Source organism: Anas platyrhynchos, chromosome 24 (assembly GCF_047663525.1).
Source record: "Anas platyrhynchos isolate ZD024472 breed Pekin duck chromosome 24, IASCAAS_PekinDuck_T2T, whole genome shotgun sequence".
NCBI lineage: Eukaryota > Metazoa > Chordata > Aves > Anseriformes > Anatidae > Anas > Anas platyrhynchos.
In genome coordinates, this window is record NC_092610.1 from 1,470,620 (window position 1) to 1,489,300 (window position 18,681).

The 18,681-nt window shown below is 63.3% G+C and overlaps 1 protein-coding gene across 1 annotated transcript; it reads left to right on the plus strand.

The window, feature by feature from the left end:
• The first annotated feature begins 1,129 nt into the window (after positions 1-1,129).
• COL9A2 (collagen type IX alpha 2 chain) lies at positions 1,130-12,624 on the plus strand. The gene is made up of 32 exons (XM_027444005.3): positions 1,130-1,440; positions 2,850-2,924; positions 3,632-3,667; positions 3,765-3,827; positions 4,307-4,360; positions 4,609-4,644; positions 4,836-4,859; positions 5,000-5,053; positions 5,354-5,407; positions 5,548-5,595; positions 5,904-5,960; positions 6,140-6,193; positions 6,653-6,706; positions 7,345-7,398; positions 7,545-7,598; positions 7,684-7,737; positions 7,905-7,958; positions 8,145-8,198; positions 8,396-8,449; positions 8,575-8,619; positions 8,731-8,784; positions 9,079-9,132; positions 9,204-9,257; positions 9,720-9,791; positions 9,904-9,939; positions 10,051-10,095; positions 10,222-10,254; positions 10,401-10,547; positions 11,102-11,156; positions 11,253-11,441; positions 11,591-11,668; positions 11,868-12,624. The coding sequence occupies exons 1-32, from the start codon at positions 1,378-1,380 to the stop codon at positions 12,071-12,073; spliced, it is 2,064 nt and encodes a 687-aa protein (XP_027299806.3). The 5' UTR covers positions 1,130-1,377; the 3' UTR covers positions 12,074-12,624.
• The last annotated feature ends 6,057 nt before the right edge of the window (positions 12,625-18,681 follow it).

Below are 18,681 nucleotides of genomic sequence, written 5' to 3' on the forward strand. Positions count from 1 at the left end.
GGGAGTGGGGGGCGGGGGGAGGGGGGCGGGGGCTTGGGGGGGGCGGGGGGGGGCGTGGGGGGGCGGAGGGGGTTGGGGGGGATTGGGGGGGGTTTGAGGGGGTGTGGGGGGGGTGGGGGAGGTTTGGGGGGTCAGGGGGGGCCAGGGGGTGCTTGGGGGGGGCCAGGGGTGGTTTGGCTGGGGGTGGGGGTTGCAGGGGGGGGTGGGGGGGGTTGGTTTGGGGGTGCTGGGGGGCTTGGGGGGGCTGGGGGGGGGTTGGGGGGGGTTGATGGGGGGGCTGGGGGTTTGGGGGGGATTTTGGGGGGGGTTGGCTGGGGGATCAGGGGGGCTTGGGGGGACTGGGGGGGGTTGATGGGGGGGCTGGGGGGTTGGGGGGGATTTTGGGGGGGGTTGGCTGGGGGATCAGGGGGGCTTGGGGGGGCTGGGGGGGTTGGCTGGGGGGGGCTGGGGGCCTGGGGGGGGCTGGGGGGGGGTTTCTGGGGGATCGGGGGGGTTGGGGGGGGCGTGGGGGATGGGGGGGGTTGGCTGGGGGGGCTGGGGCCTGGGGGGGGCTGGGGGGGCTTGGAGGGGTGCAGGGGTGGTGGTGGGGGGGCTGTTTGGCTGGGGGGTCGGGGGGGTCTTGGGGGTTCAAAGGGACTTGGGGGGGGTTGGCTGGGGGAGGATCGGGGGGCTGGGGGTGCCGGGATGGCGCCGTGCAGGAATTTGGGGGGGGTCTTGGGGTGGCGCAGGGCTTCCAGGGTGCCCTTCGGGGGGGGGGGGGGGGCCGAGCACCCCGCTGGTGAATCAGGAGGAGGAGGAGGAGGGGGGGGGAGGAGGAAGAGGGGGGGGGGGGGGGAGGAAGGCGATCTGGCAGAGATGAATCATCCCCGAGCCTCCTGGGGGTGGCAAAGCGGGGGGGGGGGGCGGCTGGCAGGGGGATGGGACCCCCCCTGGTGGGGGGGGGGGGGGGCAGCACGGTGCCCCCCAACATGTACCCAAGGGCTTCCCGCTGCCCCATCCCCTCCCAGCACCCTACTGGGGGCTTACTGGGGACCGGTGGTGCACTGGGGGGGGCTCCCATGGCAAAGGGGGGGGGGGGGGCAGTCACATCAGCCCCCCTCTGCCCCCCCCCCGTCCCCCCCCCCCACAACCTCCCAGCCCCTGGCGTGCATCAAAGCCCCCTTTGTGCCACCCTGCGCAGCCCCAAATAGCAGCGCGCTCACCTGCGGGGGGGGGGCTGCATATTAATAACCCCCCTTCCTCCTCCTCCTCCTCCTCCTCCTCTTCTTCCTCCTCCTCCTCCTCCTCCTCATCCCTCCGAGCCCTCCGCCAGCCTCACTCAGCTCCCCGCAGCCCCCACCGAAGCCCCCACCTCTCGGTGCCGGCCGCCCCCCCGCCATGGCCGGCCGCAGCTTTGGGCTCTCGCTGCTCCTCCACGCCTGCCTCTGCCTGGCCCAGCTCGTGAGTTGTGCCCCCCCCCCTCCCCGAACCCCCCCCGAGCTGTATTGGGGTGTGGGGGGTGCCAGGGGACCGTCCCCGTGCCCCCCCCGGTGCGCCCCAATTGGGACCCCCAGCCCCGTGCCCAAAGCCCCCCCCCAGCTCCCCGGTGTGGGGACCGCTCAGATTTGGGGACGTGTTCGGGACCCTCTCAGACACCCCCTGGGGATAGGAGGGGTGGGGGGTTCCCCCCCCCCAGCATCCCAAATTTTGGGGTTCGCTTCTGCTTTGCCGGGACGCGCTGCGGAGCCAGGTTGAGGGGGCTCCGGGGGGGGGGGGCTCAGCCCCACTGAAGGGCTCTGCGGGGGCTGGCTGAGGGGAGAGGGGGGCTGGGGGTGGGGGTCCTGGGTGGGGGGGGGGGGCAAACTCACCCAGAGGTGGGGGGATAAAAATTGGGGAGATGGGATGGGGTCGCGTCCCTCGGAGCGGGTGCTGCGCTGGTCCCTTGGGGGCACGGAGCGGAGGGGAGCCCTCGGGGCCCCCCCGGTCCCGTTTGGAAATCGGGAGGGGAAGCTTTGGGAAATTCTCCTCGCCTTTTGGGAAGAATTTGGGGAAATTCTGCCTGCCTCCTGTGCCCGGACAGCAGCTGGGATGGGACGGGGGAGCTTTTGGGACGGGGGAGCTTTTGGGACGGGGCAGCTTTTGGAAACGGTTTGGGGCGCACAAAGGTGCCATTCACCGGGGGGGGCTCGCCCTCCCTCCTGGCCCCAAATGCAGGATTTAATTCCACGTTGAAGCCAGGGAGCCCTCGATTTTGTGAAAAAAACCCATCTCGACGTCCCATCCCCGCACATTTTTCAAAATAAATGATCCTCGAGGGCTGCGGCAGCCCCGGTGTGTGCCAGCCCCGTCCGCCGCCGCTCCCGTTTATCCTCTCCAGGAACACCACGGGCTCGGGCTCCACCACCAAAACCCGCTCCCCGTTGGGATCACGGAGCTTTCTTTGTGGGGCCGCTGCCCTGAAAACCCCAAACCGGAGGCCGGGCTGCTCGGGGGCTCCCCGGGCACGGGCTGAATGGGGCTTTTGTGCGCCGCGACACCGCGATCGCGCTCACCGCTCGCCGGGCAGCGAGCCAGCCCCGGTGCTGGGAGCTCAGCGTCCCCGTTTCACACCGGGTTTCGGGCACCTAAAACCCCTTTAGGGGGGGATTTCTCCATTCCCCAAATGTCTCCATCCGTGCCTTTTTGGGGGGCACAGGCTGGCACCGACGTGCCCAGGGGGTGCCACGGGGTGCTCGCTTTTCCCTCCGGAGAAGCGTCCCCGGTGCAAGCTGGTGGCAAACCCCTCACCCCACGCAGCCCCCGACCCCAAATAATCTCCTGGGGTCCGTCTTCTCCTTCCTGACCCTTCTCCCCCTCCCTTTTCCCCGTAGCGAGGGCCACCAGGAGAGCCTGGCCCGCGTGGCCCCCCCGGTCCGCCAGGAGTGCCGGGAGCGGATGGCATTGACGTGAGTGCGGGCGGCGGGGAGGGGGGGGGGACGGGACTGCGGCACAAAGTCCCCTTTGTGCTGGTGGCAGAGGCTCGGCCGAGGCAGGGGCTGCGGTGCCGACGGGTTCCTGCTCTGCTCTGCTCCAGGGCTGGGCTGTGGGGCCCCCCCTGGACCCCCCCGGAGCATCCCCGTGGCTCTGGGCAGCGCTGGTGGCAGCGGGAGCTGGCACCTGGGGACAGCTTGGGGACAGCAGGCTGGAGGGAAACGGGGCCTGAAATGGGTTTTTTTTTGGAGCTTTTGGTCCACGGTGCTTGGAGCTGCCCTGTCTGGCTCCAGGGATGGGTCCTGCCCGGTGAGGAGGGGGATTGGGGGCAGCGGGACCCCCAGGCTGGGTGGCCGAGGGTGGTGGCAAGGGGCCGAGGGTCCTGGAGTGTCCCCAGGGCTGTGGGGTGGGAGCCTGAACAGAGGGGAGATCTGTGAGCCTCCCAGGGCCCTTTTTCCCTCCCCGAGCTCCACCCCGGCCCCGGGTGGTTTATTTTTTTAGTGCTATTTATACCCTAAAACCACACCAAAGCCCTCTCTTTTCTCACCTCCATCCCCATCCTGGCCCCGGGAGCCTTGCGCCGGGTTTGGGAGGCGCAGAGCTGGTCCCGAGCACCCCTCACTGTGGGGCCCAGCTCTGTAGGGTGACAGACCCCATTGGCAACCTCCCTCCTTTTCCCCAGGGTGACAAAGGCTCGCCTGGAGCCCCCGGCTCTCCGGTGAGTACCCGTGTCCCCCCCCCCCAAGCCCCCCGGTTGTCTCTTCCCTCCTGGAGGAGCCTTTTCTAATTCGCACCGTGGCCGTTTTCTTCTCCAGGGTGCCAAGGGGGAGCCCGGAGCCCCCGGTCCCGATGGGCCCCCAGGGAAGCCGGGCATCGACGTGAGTACCCAGCCCTCGTCCCACGGCACCGCAAGCGCTTGGGGTCCCACGGGGGGGGGGCTGCAGGATGGGGGTGCTGGGGGCATGGAGGAGCCCTGGCACCCTTTCCTCGGGAGCACGGAGAGGCTCCGGGACACGTTTCCTCCTCCTCAGCCACAGCGCCCGTCCTGAGCTCGTTTCTTCCATCCACAAATCTTCTGGCTCAGCAGAAGCCCCCCCGGTGGCACCCCCGTGTCCCCGTTGTCCCCTTCCCAGGGTCACTGTGGTGGTGCTGCCCCAGCTCCCCTGTGCCACCCGGCTTCGCCACAGGCACCAGCCCCAATTTATTTTGGGACGTGTTCGTGGCCGAGTGACAAAGAGAAATCCCCACCCTCAGCCCCCCACCATGGGAACAACCCCAGAAAAACCACGGGATGCTGGAGAAGGACTCGGGGTGGGCGCAGTGGCAGTGACCTCCTGCTCTCTCTCTCCTCTTGCAGGGTCTCACGGGAGCAAAAGGGGAGCCTGGACCCATGGGGGGGCCAGGACTGAAGGTAAGGGTGGGGAGCATCACCCCAGGTCCCCCATTTGCCCCCTCCTTCAGCGAGCGGGGTCCTGGCCAGGCTGGGGCTGTCCCAGCACCATGGAGGGGACGCGCGGGTGCAGGAGCGGGGTGATGGAATGGGGCAGCACTAGGGCATGGGGACGGGATGCTGGGGGGGGGTTTAGCAGTTGTCACAGCAGCAGCAGGGGGCTTGGCAGGGTGGGCCAGACCCTCAAATCTTCCCTTCTGTCCCTGCAGGGCCAGCCCGGACTCCCAGGGCCACCGGGGCTCCCCGTGAGTATCCACGTGTCCCCCGGGCACCGCGCGTGATGCGCCCGCTCCTGCCTCCAGCACCCACAAACGGGGCTGGAACAGAGCGGGGACAAAGCCCTGACCCCCCCCCAATGCGCCCCGCACGGAGCAGGGCTGCTGTCGGGTTTGGGGGGGCAGCAGATTTGGGCTCACCGTGTCTCTTCTTGTTGCAGGGCCCCTCGCTGCCAGGACCGCCCGTAAGTGCTGTGCTTGGGTCAGGGCGGTCGGCCAGGCCCCCGGTTTGGGGGGGTGCTGCCGGAGCTCAGACCTCAGCACTGCCAAATGGGGGTTTTGGGGCTCCCCCTCCTGCTCGCTGAATGTCTCTCTTCTCCTTAAGGGGCTTCCAGGCCAGGTTGGACTCCCCGGGGAGATCGGAGCACTGGGACCCAAGGTGAGGGGGCTGCAGGGAGCGCAGGGCAGGAGCCCTCCCTAAACCCATCTCAGCATTTTGGGGACACCTGGGAGACCCCATAATGTGCGTGAGCATCCCCTACAGCGGGAACGGGCTCAGCACCCGCAGCCAGGTCCCCCTGCACAATCGCCCCCCCAGTTCCCAGCCAGGGGTGCCCCCGTTCCCAGTGGGACAGCCGGGATCCCTGGCGCTTCGTCTCCCCTCTCCGTGCCAGCTCTGGCAGTCCCTGCTGCCCACCCAGCCCTAAATAAATCCCCTCTCCTTGGGGTTCTTTCCTAGGGTGACCCAGGACCCGATGGCCCGCGGGGTCCCCCAGGCCCCCCAGGAAAACCCGTGAGTATCCGCCCGGGCGCAGCTCCAGCCTGTGCTGCAGCTCCACGGGCACCAACCTCCCTCCTGGGTGCCACATTTACCCCCCCCCCCCCCAAATATCTGCTCCCATGGGTGCTGACGGTCTCCTTCCTTCCCCTCAGGGCCCCCCGGGACACATCCAAGGACTGGAGGGCAGCGCTGATTTCTTGGTGAGAGCTGCCCCCACCTCGCCCCCTTCAACAAGCTTTTATGGCTTAACGGCAGCTGGGAGAGCATCCGCGGCACGGGCCCAAAATTCATCAGGAATTTGGTGCCTGGGGGGGGGGAGCAGGGGCCCAAAATGCGGTGATGCTGGGGGCGGTGGGCTCCTGCATCTCCCAGCCTTGACTTTCCACACGTGAGCTTGTCCTTTGGGCAGCAGCGCCCGCGCACGGCTCCTCCCCAGCCCAACGTGTGCTTTTTTTTCCTTTTTTTTCTTTTTTTTTTCTTTTTTTTTTTTTCTTTTTTTTTTTTTCAGTGCCCGACCAACTGCCCGCCGGGTCCCAAGGGCCCCCAAGGACTGCAGGGACTGAAGGTGAGGAACCCCTGGAGCCAGCGGGGTGCAGCCAGGGACCGTCCCTGAAGCGATGCGCACTCATGGAGCCGCCCGTGGGGTGCTGAGCCCCGGGGCATTGCTGCCGGGGGGGGGACACGGTGGGCAGGGTGGCTCTGGGGAGCTCACCCCCTCCTCCTCCTCCTCCTCCTCGCCTTTAGGGACACAGAGGTCGTCCCGGTGCCCTGGGAGAGCCTGGCCAGCAGGGCAGGCAGGTGAGTGGGGCTGAGCCAGTGCCCAGCATCCCAGCAGGGAATGGGGTGGGCGATTTGGGGAGCTGGGGGTGAGGGCGGTGGGGAGAGGAAGGGGGAAAATGGGGGAGAAGGTAGGAGAGGAGGGAGATGAGGGCTGGGAGGAGGAGGAGGGTGGGGGGTGATCTTCCCATGGAGGATGGGGCTCTGTGCTCCCTGGGGAACCTGGCTCCATCCCATCCCATCCCATCCCCATTTCAATCCCATCCCCATTTTGCCTATCCCCATCCCCAAACCATCCCCATCCCATCCCCATTTCCATCCCATCCCATCCCATCCCCAAACCATTCCCATCCCATCCTAATCCCATTCCCACTTCAATCCCATCCCACCCCATCCCCTTCCAGGTCCCAAGGGAGGGGTCCCAGCCCCCCAGGACGTGTCACCCTGGCTCTCACCCCTCTTCTCCCCATCCCTCCCCAGGGTCCCAAGGGTGATGTTGGCGTCTCCGGAGAGCAAGGCATCCCAGGCCCTCCAGTACCGTATTTATTTATCTCTGCTGCTTTTCTGGGGTGCTCGGGGCTGTATAGGGGCTGGGGGGGGCCGGTTTGTGCCCCCAAACTCGGGGCACGTGGTGTCGTGTCCCTGCACCAACCCCTGGGACCAGGGCGCAGCCACCATCCCCTCACCCCCATCCTCCCAGCGATGGAGCTGCCACCCCTGGGGGGTCCCAAAAGCTGACTGGATGACCTGGGACAAATCCCCCGTTCCCTCTGAGCCCCCCCCCAACCCACCCCAAACGGGGCTGCGGTGCCCAGCTCGCTGCGGGGACGCGGGGATTAAGCCGGGAGCCCCGCGGAGCGCTTTGAAGACGCAGAGCAATTACCGGGCTGAGCCCCCCTGACCCCCCCCGGTGCAGCAAAGGGCAAACCTGCTTTGAAGCCCTGAGCTTTTTTTTTGGGGGGGCTGCCCCGTTTTGGGGCCGCTGCTGTGATTGGAGCGACAGCTGGAAAGGAGCCTGCTGGGCTCCGGCGGAATTAGGGCAAAAACTCCTCGAGTTTGGCAAAAGTGGCTGATTCCCCACATCAGATTCTGCTTTAATTGTGCCCCCCCCCTCCAGGTGCTGCTGGCAGCTTCCAGCTGAGCCCAGATTTTTTTTTTTTCCTCCCCCCCAGGGACCACAGGGCCAGCGGGGCTACCCGGGGATGGCAGGACCCAAGGGCGAGACGGTAAGCGCCGAGGGGGGGGAGGCAGGGCAGGGGCTGGGGGCTGCTTGCCAGGAGCACCCCCAGCACGGGTATTCGGCCTCTGGAGGGGCCGTTAATGGGGTCGGAGCTGGGCTGGGAGGAATCCCCCCTCCGTGCTCTCTTTGCAGGGTCCTGCTGGCTACAAGGGGATGGTGGGGACCATCGGCGCGGCCGGGCGGCCGGTGAGTGCCCCCTCGCTTTGCCCCGGGTACAGGTGGGTGGGTGGCACCGTGCCTCCCCGCTCAGCCCTATTATCCCCCCCTGTAGGGCAGGGAAGGCCCCAGAGGACCTCCAGGGGAGCCGGGCGAGAAGGGAGAGCTGGTAGGTAGCCCATGGGCAACCCAAATGGCCCCGTTTCCCCAGCCTGGCACCACTCCCTGGTGCGGAGAGGGGCTCTCCGGGCACCCCCTCCCTCTCCGTGCCCATCAGCCCCATCCCCTGCGCTGAGGGCGCTGCAGAAATCCCCCCCCTGCTCTCTCCCACTGTAGGGTGGCCGCGGGATCAGGGGACCCCAAGGAGACATCGGCCCCAAGGGGGAGAACGTGAGTACCTTTGGCAGCGCCCCAAGCCAGGAGCAGCCTCTTGGTGTCCCCCCCTTGTCCCCACGGGGCCACCTCGTGTCCTCGCACCCCAGCTCGGAGGGGGCACGTGGGGCTGCTGGGCTCCTTCCCCTCCTTTCCTGGCCCTTTGGGGGTGTCAGACTGAGCCCCCCCATCCCCTTTTTGCAGGGTCTCCCTGGCATCGATGGCAAGGATGGCACCCCGGGCATCCCCGGTGTGAAGGTGAGGGGCTGCGGGGGGGCTGCGGGGGAACCAGCACCCGCTGCTCCTCCTCCTCCCAGTATATCACCACTGGAAATACTGGGAACGGCGAGTGGCTTGGGTTCCTGGCCCTTGTGGGATCGAGGACGGGGCTCCCCGTGTCTCACCGTGGTGCCCCCGTTTGTGCCGTGGTGGTGACATCCTCCTCCTCCCCGCAGGGCAGCGCAGGACAGCCTGGCCGCCCGGGGCCTCCGGGACACCGGGGACAGGCTGTGAGTAGGGGAAACCCCCCCAAAAAGGGGTTGGGGGGGGTGCTGGGTGCGGGGCCAGCACCCTGCGGGGACGTCACCCCCTAAGGATGGGGCGCGTGGGGTCTGATCCTGCCGTGTTTCCGCAGGGTTTGCCGGGCCAGCCGGGAAGCAAAGGTGGCCCAGGAGATAAGGTGGGTGTGGGGCTGAGCCCACAGCCCCGTCCCCCCCCCCGTGTCCCCCTCCTGCATCCCTTGGGGGGGGGGGACAGGGACCCGATGCTGAGCGCCTCTGTCTGTCCTCAGGGCGAAGTGGGTGCTTGGGGCCAGCCAGGCATCACCGGTGCGCCGGGGCAGCTGGTGAGTGGAGACCCCAAATGACCCCCCCCAGCAGCACGGGGCCGTGTTTTCCCCTTTTTTTTTGCAAACCCCTCTGGAGCCCACGGGCTGCATCTCAGCACCCCCATCGCACCCCCTGGGACCCCAGCCCTGGCTCCAACCCCTCCGTGGCCACGCTCTGCAGCCAGCAGCCGCCCCTCCGAGGCTGGGGGGGGGCACCAGGAGGGGGCCGTGCACCCCCTGCCAAGGACAAAGGGCTCACGATGGCACCTGCCAGCCTAAAACCCCCCTAATCTGGGTGTTTTTCCTTTTTAGGGTGAACCCGGCCCCCGTGGCGAGCAGGGACCGCAGGGTGTCCCCGGGCCAAAGGTGAGTGGGGGGCACTTGGGGGGGGGCTGCGGTTGTGCCGGGCACTGCCCCTGACCTTGTTCCTTTTGCAGGGTGACCGGGGTGAGCGTGGCCTCGTGGGTGCCCCTGGGGAGCAGGGCAGAGCGGTGAGCACATGGGGGGGGACACGGGGTGTAGGGGGGGGGACGGTTTGGGGCAAGGCTGGAGCCGCGGCTTTGATCGCAGTGGGGTGAGGGATTACCCAGCAGGGGGAATAGTGCTGGGATTAGCAGCCCCCTGGGGGGGCAGGAATTTCCTCCCTGCCCTGCCAGAGTGGGGCAGCCGGCGGGGTGAGCGCTTGGCCCCTTTTGGGGGATTTTATAGGGTGGGAAACGGCCCCGAAGTGAGCTTTGTTCTTATGGGGACGGGGCCCCTTCCCTGCAGAACCCCCCTGGCTCATGAGGGTGGAGCGGGGGCTTTGTCCTCCCCCCATCCTGCCCTGTGACCCCACAGCTGTGGGATTTGGGTTGGGTTGGGGTGGTGGAGCTGATGCTCAGCAGGAAGAGGATGCTCCCCAGGGTTTGTGCCATTCATTTCCCTCTTTTTCCTTCTCTTTCCTCAATTTCCAGGGGCCCAAGGGCGAGCAGGGGCCACCAGGAATCCCAGGACCCCAAGGCTTGCCAGGAGTCAAAGGAGACAAGGTGACGGCTGCAGCGCAGGGATTTGGGGCCCGGGGGGGGGGCTTTTAGCAGCCACTTGGTGCTCGTGGGGCGCACCCACCCCTCAGCTCACCCCCTTCTCTCCTTCCTCCAGGGCTCCCCAGGGAAAACCGGCCCCAAAGGTGGCATCGTGAGTACCCCCCCGGCATGGAGGAGCAGCAGCTCTAACGCGGTGGGATGGGGAGGGGGGGGGGGATTCAGTGCTGGTGGGGGTCTCACAGCTTCGTTGTCTTTGCTTTAGGGTGACCCCGGCGTTCACGGCCTTGCGGGGGTGAAGGGCGAGAAGGTAGGGGGCAGGAGTGACCCTTGGGGGGCATTCCTGGGGGGCTGTGCATGTGCCCCCCCCACCCCAAAGACCACTGCTAAATGCGTGCTGCTTCCCCATCGAATTTCTTTCATCCTCTGTCCCCAGGGTGAATCGGGCGAGCCGGGACCAAAGGGGCAGGTGAGTGAGCAGAGCCCCACACCCCACTGCTGGGCATCCCCAAGGGACCCTCACCCCGAGCCCATCGTCCTCCGTGGACCTGGCGGTGACCCTAAACCCCACGCACACCCAGCTCAGCACCCCTGACCCTCTCCATCCCCTCGCAGCAAGGTATCCAAGGCGAGCTCGGCTTCCCCGGCCCCTCGGGGGACGCGGGCGCACCGGGTGTGCGGGGCTACCCGGGTCCTCCTGGCCCCCGAGGACTCGTTGGGGAGCGCGGCGTGCCGGGGATGCCCGGCCAGCGGGGCGTAGCGGTGAGTACCCCAAAAACCCACACCCCAAAAACCCCCAGCCACTCCGCACCTCCTGCGCCCCCACCCAGGAGGTGATTTGGGGACATCGGTGGTGTCTCGGTCATTTTCTGACCTTCCCTTACTGACTGCTTCCTCCGGGCAGCTGGAGCTGAGCTGATTATTTCAGAATAAGCCCCAAGTTGCAGCTCGTTGAGCTGGACTCGGGAGCCCCCCTTTCCAGAACAGAACAGCTCAGCTCTTTTTTTCCCCCCCCCGTACATAAAATCAGCAGATTTAGGTCCAAGGCGCACCTTTGCAGCCTTTTCTCTTATTTCCCAGAACAGAATTTTTCCCTCTAAGCCCAATTTTAGCTTCCTGCAGCCCTAAGGTGGCGAGCAGGTTGTGGGGCTGGCTCAGCACGAGGCTGGAGCACCTCTGTGGGGGCTGAACGGGGAAAAAAAAGGGTCGGGAAGGGGGTGAGGGCACACGGAGGTGCTTTGGGCTGGGGGAGCAGGACAGGGCTGGCCCTGGTGTGATGTCCCCTCATGGTTCATCCCTCCTCTTGCTGCCCACAGGGCCGGGATGCTGGGGACCAGCACATCGTCGACGTGGTGCTGAAGATGCTGCAAGGTGAGGGGGGGGCACAGGGCACCCGGTGCATGCACACCCCGTGAGCAGGACCCCACACCACATCCCATCCCACACCGGCCCCTCTCTGCCCTACAGAGCAGCTGGCGGAGGTGGCCGTGAGCGCCAAGAGAGCTGCCCTGGGGGGAGCCGGTGCCATGGGCCCCCCTGGACCACCAGGACCCCCGGGTCCACCTGGGGAGCAAGGCCCACACGGCCCCATGGGACCTCGAGGTGTCCCCGGCATCCTGGGGGCCGCCGGGCAGATCGGCAACATCGGACCCAAAGGTAGGTGGTGGGTGGCAGGGGGTGAGCAAAGGGGTGATGTGTTTGGGGGGGCTCTGTCGGGGTAAAATAGACCCCCTCCAGCATCCCCATGCTTCCTGCTGCAGCTCCAGCCTTCCCTTCCCTCTGTTTTTTTTTTCTTCCCCCCACAGGAAAGCGTGGAGAGAAAGGTGAGCGGGGAGACATCGGCCGCGGACACCCAGGGATGCCGGGACCCCCAGGGATCCCAGGTGAGCCCCTGGGGACACCCCCAACCCTATGTAATAGATAAAACCAGGCGCTTTTGTCCCACGCCTGCAAACCTGGGCAGATTCATCCCACAAATCCTGCCCCATGGCATTGCCAGCTGTGGGGGCAGCGCGTCCCCACACCAAAGGTGCCGGGAGCTGGAGCTGAGCCCCCCAGCTCACGGCCACGCTCCCCTCGCAGGTCTCCCCGGCATCCCCGGCCACGCTCTGGATGGCAAGGACGGGGAGCGGGGTCCCCCAGGAGCCCCAGGGGATGCTGGCCGCCCCGGTTTACCCGGCCCCACGGGGTTACCGGGTTTCTGCGAGCCGGCTGCCTGCCTCGGAGCCTCTGCCTACGCCTCGGCGCGCCTGACGGAGCCGGGGGCTGTCAAGGGACCCCTTTACTGAGGGGACCCAGGGACCCAAAACTGCAACCCCCTAGGAAGCCACCTCCGCGCCATCCCGGCCCCGAGGGCTGCACAAAATGGGGAGCCCATAGGAGGGAGGGTGTAGGGTCGGGGGGACCCCCGGTTGGGGGCAGATTCCCCCCCCCCCCCAGCAGCTGGGGTCGGGGTGAGGAACAAAGGGACATCGTCCCCGTGCCCGTCCTTGGTGCTGGGGCTCGCCACCGGCCCCTCTGCCCCTCCCTGTGCCCATCCCAAAGAAATAAATCGACTTTTATACAAACCCTCTCGCTCTGGTATGTCCTGTTTGGGGCTGGAGGGGACGGATTGGTGCTGATTCCCCCCTTGTCTTCCCTTTTTTTTTTTTTTAATTAAAAAGCAGAAATTGTGGTTTGACTATTTAAGATGTGCCAGAGCCAGCCTTGTCCACTGCCGGGCTCAGGCAGCTGTAAATCTGTGTAAAATAGGATTATTTTATAACGATGAATAGAAAATGGCCAACTTTTTAAGAACTGGACAATAAAAAGGAGATGGATTGGTAATGAACTGAGACAATGCGTTGATTTCCTTGAATCAAAACAAGTCTGTGCTGGGTGTGTGTGGGGGGGCCGTGGTGTGAGGCTCGCTTTTCTCTCTCCTCAAGGCTCTTCCTTGGGCATCTCCGTTGCTTTTTCCCTTCCCTGGGGACAATTTCAGCCTCTCCATCAGTTTCTTAAGGGCTGCTCCTTTTTTCCCCTCTTGCACCTCTGCAAAAGTGCACAGCGATTTGTCCCCCTCGATCTCTCGTGATCAGTGGCTCCGTGGGGCTGAGCAAAGCCACCAGAAATGGGTCGGGCACCCCCAAACAGCACCGAGCCCTTCCCCATCCCACAATTAGCAGCGCCGAGGGGGGCATCGATCCCCTAACAGCTCAGGAGGAGCCCGCAGCTCTCCCCAGATCCCCCCCTCGTTCTTGCCATCGACAGCAGGAAGGATGAAAGCAGCGGGAGCCATGGGGTTTCACTTTGTAGGATAAACCCAAATCAATTTATTGATTAGCAGAGCACGTTCGGCTTGGCACGGGAACAAACCCCCGGGTGCCACAGTCCCATGGGGGCATCATCCCAGCACCACGGGCAAACGGGGCCACGGCTCATCCCCAGCTGGGTGCACGTCCCCAAGGGGGGCTGATTTGGGATTTTGGCAGCTCCAAACCCAGGCAGAGCCAGCGCCGGGTGCTCGCCATCCCCACACACACCTGGCCCTACAAGCAGGGTGTTTCCCATATGGCTCCTGCCTGTCCCCAAAAAAATGCCTCGTGCTCCCTTCCCCGGGCCCTTTGCAGGTTCAGTGGCGAGGCAGCAGCTCACAATCAGCTAACTTTAAGGGATTTTTTTTTTCCCTAATTTGAAGGGAATTGCAAATGTTTTATTCGCAAGCTGGAATTTAATCAGGAAATTAACGCAGCTGCACTTCAACCGGGGGCCAGACTCCGCTTCCATCCAAAATTTGCTCCGAATCTGCCTTTCCCTCAGAGCCCTCGTAAATATTCACCCAGTAACGACCAGATCGGATACTGGGGTGGAACTGGGAGCTGGAAAAGGGGCTACTGGGGAAACCAAGCAACCGCGCAGCCCCCAGCCCCAAACGATCCCCGACCGCTGCGAGTGGGGTGCCAAGCGCCGGCCCCCCCTCGGGCTCCCCAGATCGCTTCGGGACGGTCCCGGGGAGCCTCCCCCCGAGGTGACCGAGCCCCTGGGGGGGGACACATCGGGCTCGGGGGGGCTCCAGCCGGCCCCGAGCCGCCAGAGGGAGCCGCCTGCCTGCGCAACGCCCCGGCCGCGGCTCTACCCGGTGGGGATGGGGCTCGGAGCCACCCCCCCGGGGGGCTGCAGGAGGCTTGGGGGGGGCTGCTGAGCACCCCCAGGGGTCGTCCCCGAGACGGAGCGAGGAGGTGGGTGGGATGTGTGGGCATCCAAGCATCAGCCGCTGAGATTGTCGCAGCCTTCAGAGCAGAACCAGGCTGGGGCTTACACTGGGGTTTGTCAAAAAATCATCTCCTGGGCTCCAAAAGCTGCTCCCGAGCCTGTAGGTGCAGCTCCAGAGGTGTGAGGGTGTGGGGGTCACCGTGCATTTTGGCCTCAGGCTCACCCAATTTGCACCCCAGAGCCAGCACCCTGGGGTGAAGCTGCTCCAGCCTCCTCCAAACCCAGCTGAAAGCAGTGGCCAAAGGGGGAAAAGCCCTGGTTTGAGCACCCAGACCCCTTCACAGCTGGGGGAGCACCACCCAGTGGGGTTTCTACCCACCAGATGGATTTGCTGAGCTGGAAAAAAGCTGCTTTAGATAGGTGGGGTGAAGTGGAAGGACTCAAGGCAGGTCCCTGCAGGGCCACAGCAGCCCTCCCCAAAAGCTGCACCTTTCCTTCTCTTCCCTTCTCATTTAAAAGGAGCAGGGAGCCTGATTTTTGGAGTAATTTGGGGACCTTTGATTGCTGCAGGTTGCATTTTGCCACAGGCACCCCTCACAGGGAGGCAGGGAAGCAGCTCCCAGCCCTTCCCAAAACCCTGCACACACCAGGGGAAGAGAAAACCCCCAGCACCCAGAGGCACAGACCCTATACCCCATCCCAGGGACGTTCCCGTGGCACAGGGGCAGAGCTGCCACCTGAATAACTCAGGGCAATGAGATAAAAGTTTCCCCGTGCCAGCCAATGCATTGATTAGCCCAAATTGCCTCCCTCACCCTCAGGGAGGTAGAGACGAGCTAATCACCGTTTGTTCCCTCTTGATAAATGATTAACCACAAACGAGAATATTAAATAGAGGGCTTCGGGTATGGGAACTAACAGCTGAGAACTAAGTTAATTATTGGAGGAGCCACAGAACTCCTTAGTTTTGTTCTTGGGCTATTCTTCTCCCCTCTAAAAAAAAAAAAATAATAAAAATTAAAAAAAAGGAAACTTTTTAAGGTGCTGGCTGTGCTGTGTGGCCAGAAGCAGTGCGCACAGCTGGGACAACAGGGACACTGGAGCACCCCGGGTTTTGGAAAGAAACCTTTCTGCAGGGAACCAGCCCCATCCCACTGCCTGCTGTGCTGTGGGCAGGGACAGGCAGGTGCCTGATGCACACGCAGGTGGCCAGAGGAGCTGAGCTGATCCTGTTTTTCCAAGGAAAGGCCAAAATTTGGAACCTGGCTCTACCCAAAAAGTGACCGGACTCTTCCAAGACCATGGAAGAGCCAATACAGGGTCTCAGGGAATTACCTTTGTTAACAACCCTTTCAATTAAATTGAATGGTGACCCTGGTCAGTATAACGAGGCTGGAAAAATCTTATTAAAGGCCAAATTAGAGGAGTGTGGGTGAGCAAAATCAGGCTGGGCGAGGTGCAGGGTGCTCAGGGCGAAATCCTGCCCTGGCTCAGCACCCATCCCAGAGCAGTTTGGTGGCAGCGCTCCCCAGGATGTGATCCCATAGCCCCCGAGCCCTCGAGGGGGTTTTGGGGCCCGCAGCCCCCAATTCTCCAGCCTCAGCTCGTGGTGCCAAGCCTGGCACAGCAGCGGTGACCCCGAGGGTGCCCAGCTCCTGCGGGAAGGGGTCCGAAGGCTGCTCTGCCACACGGCAGAGGGGCAGGGCTGTGCTGACAAAAGGCTGATTTAATTACTAGAATTGTTCTGATTACAGCCTGCAAACACTGTTATCTTGTAATTATTGCCAAGAACATGCCATTAGAACATGATTAAACACAACGTCTTGTGGGCTGCTGCCTGATTGTCTGATGCCTTCTGAACTTAATTGCTTCGCGCTGGTGGAAAGCGACCAAAAGGATGGAGCCCGGCGGGGGCTGGAGCCGCTGGACACCCCCACAAAGCAGGGCCCTCAGCTCCCACCCCAAATCCAGGCTGCTCAAAGTGCCAAAAACATGCTCAGCACCCCAGCTCAGCATCCCTCATCGGAGGGGGAGCAGGGTCAGGATCAGAGCCTCGCTCCCCTCCTTGCTCTGTCAGACGCCACCTGTGCTAAATTCATCTCCATCAGCTCACAAGCAGAGGGCACCAGCTTCATCTCCCTTCAGCAGAAAGGAAAAACCCAAATATATTTGGTGGCACAGGGTGCCTGGGAGGGCACCAGGTCCCAGCAGGATGAGCCCCACGCTCAGGGTCCTGCCCATGCCCCCTGGCAGCACGGTGTTGCAGGGAGCTCGGTCTCCTTCCAGGAAAAAAAAGAAAAAAGAAAAAAAAAAAAGAAAAAGAAAGAAAAAACCAGCAGCTTTCTGCCTCAGGGTCCCCTCGGCACCTCTCACACACTGTCACCCTGCCCGGCTGACAAGGACACACAAAGCAATCCTGACATCTCATTAGCAGGATTAATTCTTGACCTCGTTTGCCTCTCGGAGGAGAACTCGGCACTTCTTGGTGTCACAGCACAGAGCCCTGCTCCTCCAGCCAGGGCTGAACAACCAGGCAATCGGGCTCCTGGCCCTCCCTCCCCATCCCTCCTGCTCACAGCCCTTCCCCACCTCCCTCCCCCACCATTCAGTACCTGCTCCTCCCCAGAGGACCGCATCTCCCTGCAGCCAGCACATCCCAGGCTCCCACAGCTTTTAAGCAGAAAAAAAAACAAACAAGGGAATTCCTTGGTGCAGGCTCCATTAGCTGGGATCTGCCCCCAAAAAAATGGGGCTGCTCGGCCGGGTGCATTTATACCAGAGCAGCCCCAGGTGGGTGGTGGGGGAGCACCCAGGTGCTGCAGGGGAGCCGTCAGCCCCGTAATTGTTTTTAGGATGGGCTGTTCCCTGCTTGCTTTCTAAAAACCCCACAGCCTGCATGGTTTGGGGACAGCCGCCCTTCCCCCTCGGTCACCCCAGCTGCTGTTTTATCCCTTGGTGCATCCTCATCCTCATCCTCTCCCTGCAGCGCTGGACGTGCCACCCTCCCTCATTGCATGACATAAATAAACTCCATGTGCCAGCAACCCCACGGCAGGAAAAGGGGGAAATAACACTGGGAACGGGTCTGCTGCCCTCCCGCATAGCTCAGGGCAGGAGCACATGGGCAGGTGGAAATGGAAAAAAACAGAGAAAAAAGGGAAACAGCCCCAAATATCAGGGCAGGATGGGGCTGGGCTCATAGAAGCAGCCCTGCTGAGCACCAGCCCAGCTCTGGCCCCCAAGAGGAGCGAGCGTTGCTCCTAAACGATGATTTCTATTGTAATAACTTGCTCCCGTCAGCAAGCAGCCTGGCGTCAAATCCATTTTTACGGCCTGCTGAAAATGCCTTTTTCTGTGCTGCCCGAGAGGCGCCTGCTCCTTCCCTTCCTTTCTCTTCCCCTCCCTCCCAACCCAATTTTTTTTTTTTTTCCCCCTGTCTTGCAGGAAAAGGAGAGGAAATCCCCAGCAGATTTGCTGTTTATAGAGTCGTGTTCAACACCAGCGAATCGATACAACAAGCGGCGCGCCGCGCCTGGAATAAACGAGGTGCCGGGCAATTCCGCCGGTGCCTGTCATGCTCAGGCACCCGCCGGATCGGAGCCTGGAATGAAACCCAAATATCTCTTTGCAGGAGTTAATTCCAGCTCCACGTTCCTCATTTCTCTCCGCCACCAGCGCTGTGTTGCGCCTCCAGGTGATTTCGGCTGCTCCGGGGGAAGCACCGCTCGGTTTTTGTTCCTGTGCACAAATCCCGAGCTCGTGGCACCCGTGAGGGGCTCAGCACAGAGGGGCCACCCCTGGGGCACTGCCCAGCCCCTGCCCTGCTTTGTCCCCAGAGCTCCCCGTGGGGTGACGGTGAGAGCGCTGTCCCCAGGCTCCTGCAGCACCTGGAGATGTGGGGTGACCAAAGCGAGGGTGAGATGTGGTTTTGGTTCCACCTCCATCTCATGCCTGGGCCTCAGATTTAATGCAGGAATTTGACAGATTCAAATTTGGGTCTTTGCAGTCTGTCCCCAGCAAAATCTCCTGCAGGGACATCGGTGGCACCGCACCTGCGGAGGACTCAGGGCCACGCGCCAGCTTTGCTCCAGTGATCGATGCGATGGGCACAACCATGAATCCCACCAACTAAGGGGAATTTTTCATTAAAAGGGAACAATTCTCACTCATCACCAGCTTATAACCAGCAAAAGAGGCGTTTCCCCACGGTTTGGCTCCTGCCCCTTCCACCAACACCAGGTCTGGGCTTTCCCCTTGAGGTGCCCCATCCATTTGTGTTTCCAGGACACTTTGTGATACACCAAGGTGTATCCAGAGAGGTGCCGTAGAGGGGCCAGGGGTTATTAAACCCACAGCCAAGCCATCAATCATCGGGCCCGACTGGTGCAATATCATATTTCTTATTGATGGAATTAGCAGCGCTGAGCTCCCAGCCCGATCAATACCCTTAATAATTCCATCAAGGTCATGTCAGCTTTCATTTCCCCGGGTATGTTTTCCGAAAGAAACTCATTTCTGAAACTAAACCCCAAAGGCCTTGCCCGCATCCTGCCCAGCCACTGCTCCAAGGGGCATCCGTGCCGCCCCGTGCGCCCAGCTGGGGTGGGCGAGCACCCACCGGGGGGCTTTCCATGCAAAAACCTGGCTAGGTTGGGGTGCACCAAGGGTCGTGGTGGGGTGCAGGTCCCCCAGTGCCACCCAGAAT